Source organism: Phaethon lepturus, unplaced genomic scaffold (genome assembly GCF_000687285.1).
Source record: "Phaethon lepturus isolate BGI_N335 unplaced genomic scaffold, ASM68728v1 scaffold39412, whole genome shotgun sequence".
NCBI classification, from domain to species: Eukaryota; Metazoa; Chordata; class Aves; order Phaethontiformes; family Phaethontidae; genus Phaethon; species Phaethon lepturus.
The window spans coordinates 7,548-9,194 of NW_010526209.1; the positions used below are offsets into that span (position 1 = coordinate 7,548).

Below are 1,647 nucleotides of genomic sequence, written 5' to 3' on the forward strand. Positions count from 1 at the left end.
TTGAGACTGTGGCCTTGGGATCGGCTTTGCCTTTTCCTGCTGGAGCCGGGAGATGGCGCTTGGGCAGAGGGAAAGGCTGCGTCTCCCAGACCTTTCCTGTCGCTAAGCTGCTGGGCGGGCATGGTGGAGAGCATGGTGGAGGGTTGGGTGGCCAGAATACCTGCTGAAAGTGTGCCATTTTACTCCTTTTCTCATCCAAATTATCACCACGCCTCCAATGCACAAAGACCAGTGTTTTCAAAAAGTTACTGTAGGCATGTCTAGGCATTTTAGGTTGATTGCTAGTTAGATAGCAGTGAAAACAAAAATCTAAACAATAAGCATTTTGGACTAGCTGAGCCCAGAACACACAGCTGAAACCACCTGGCACATGCTGGTAATTATACTGAAAGCCTTTTGCATATCTGCTAAGGCAAAACTGTTCTACATGTGAGGAGCAGAGAGCCAAGCAACCTTAAATGGCCCATCTGTGGTAAAAGGCAAATCCAGTACATTTGCTTCAAGTTGTTTCTGAACAGAAGTAGAAGAGATAGACTCGCAGGAGGTAAACTGGGGATCATCTTGTATCCAGTAACTGTGGGGAGTGGGGTGGAAAACCAGTATCTCTGGGAAGTCTATGCGGAACCTGGACAGTGTTGAGCTTTCTAAGAATCTGTCTTTTCTGTTTTAAGACTGGGATCCAGAATATGGTGGCTTTACTTCCTACATTGCTAAAGGTGAAGACGAAGAGGTATGGACCTCAGTTGCTAGCTGCAAATTAGATAAAATTGTTTAGGGTGGAGAGACATAATTATGCTTAGTCATAATGCTAACATAATCCTGAGGGTGCTCGGTATTGCACTGGAGCCTTCCTGCCTGAATTACCGCTCACGGGCATAGCTCTGGCTTCAGCTTCAGGAGGCTAGTGTTCACCACAGAGTTTAAAGTCCTGACAGTGCCTAATACCACCTGGACCTGTGGCACGTGGGAAGCCTCAGAGGGGCAAGAGATAATGCTTTTCCAGGGAAGTGCTGTTTACTAGAGTTACATTCAGTGTCGGTACTAGTGACAGTGCTGAGCAGTCATACTAATAAGTCAAGAATCCCTTACTGCCTTAATAAATGCTTCAGGTTAAGGGGTATTAAAACAAAAATAGTAACATAGTTCATTTTCTAATACCAGACCATTTTCCCTGACTAGCTTTTGAAACTGTGGTGTTTGTTTCTTCCTCAGAATGCTATCAAAAGCCATTTTTGTGAAACTAATTTCCTCTCTTACTTTTTGTGTCTTCTAGCTACTGACAGTGAATCCAGAGGACAACTGCTTGGCCTTAGTTTATAGAGACAAAGAAACTATGAAGTTTGTGAAATATATCAATCATCGTAGCTTGGCACGCCTGAAAAAGCATCCGAACAGAACAGGATTTTGGGATTTTTCCTTTGTCTATTATGAGTGATGGGGCAGAGTGTAGCCCTGGTCTCACAGAAAATAGCAGTGGGCAGATTTTGCTGGGGCCTAAGCCCAGGCAAACTTTTCTGATGCTAATTCCATCACAGCGTACACAAGCTGTACCCTACCACGGGGAGTCCAGGTGACTTTTTTTATCTGTACAAGCGGAAATCCAGTCTTCTCCTGAGTTCATTGTAACGCACTCTTGACTGCTTTCAG

The 1,647-nt window shown here is 44.6% G+C and overlaps 1 protein-coding gene across 1 annotated transcript in view; it reads left to right on the top strand.

Annotated features, from left to right (window-relative positions):
• The window catches only part of OGFOD1 (2-oxoglutarate and iron-dependent oxygenase domain containing 1), a gene marked incomplete at its 5' end in the record, with an annotated part of 8,984 nt that extends 7,537 nt beyond the window's left edge, over nt 1-1,447 (top strand). The window contains 2 exons of the mRNA XM_010283000.1: nt 672-730; nt 1,274-1,447. Of these exons, the coding sequence (XP_010281302.1) occupies nt 672-730; nt 1,274-1,435 (221 nt within the window). The remainder of the gene's footprint in view (nt 1-671; nt 731-1,273) is intronic.
• Nucleotides 1,448-1,647: the final 200 nt, after the last annotated feature.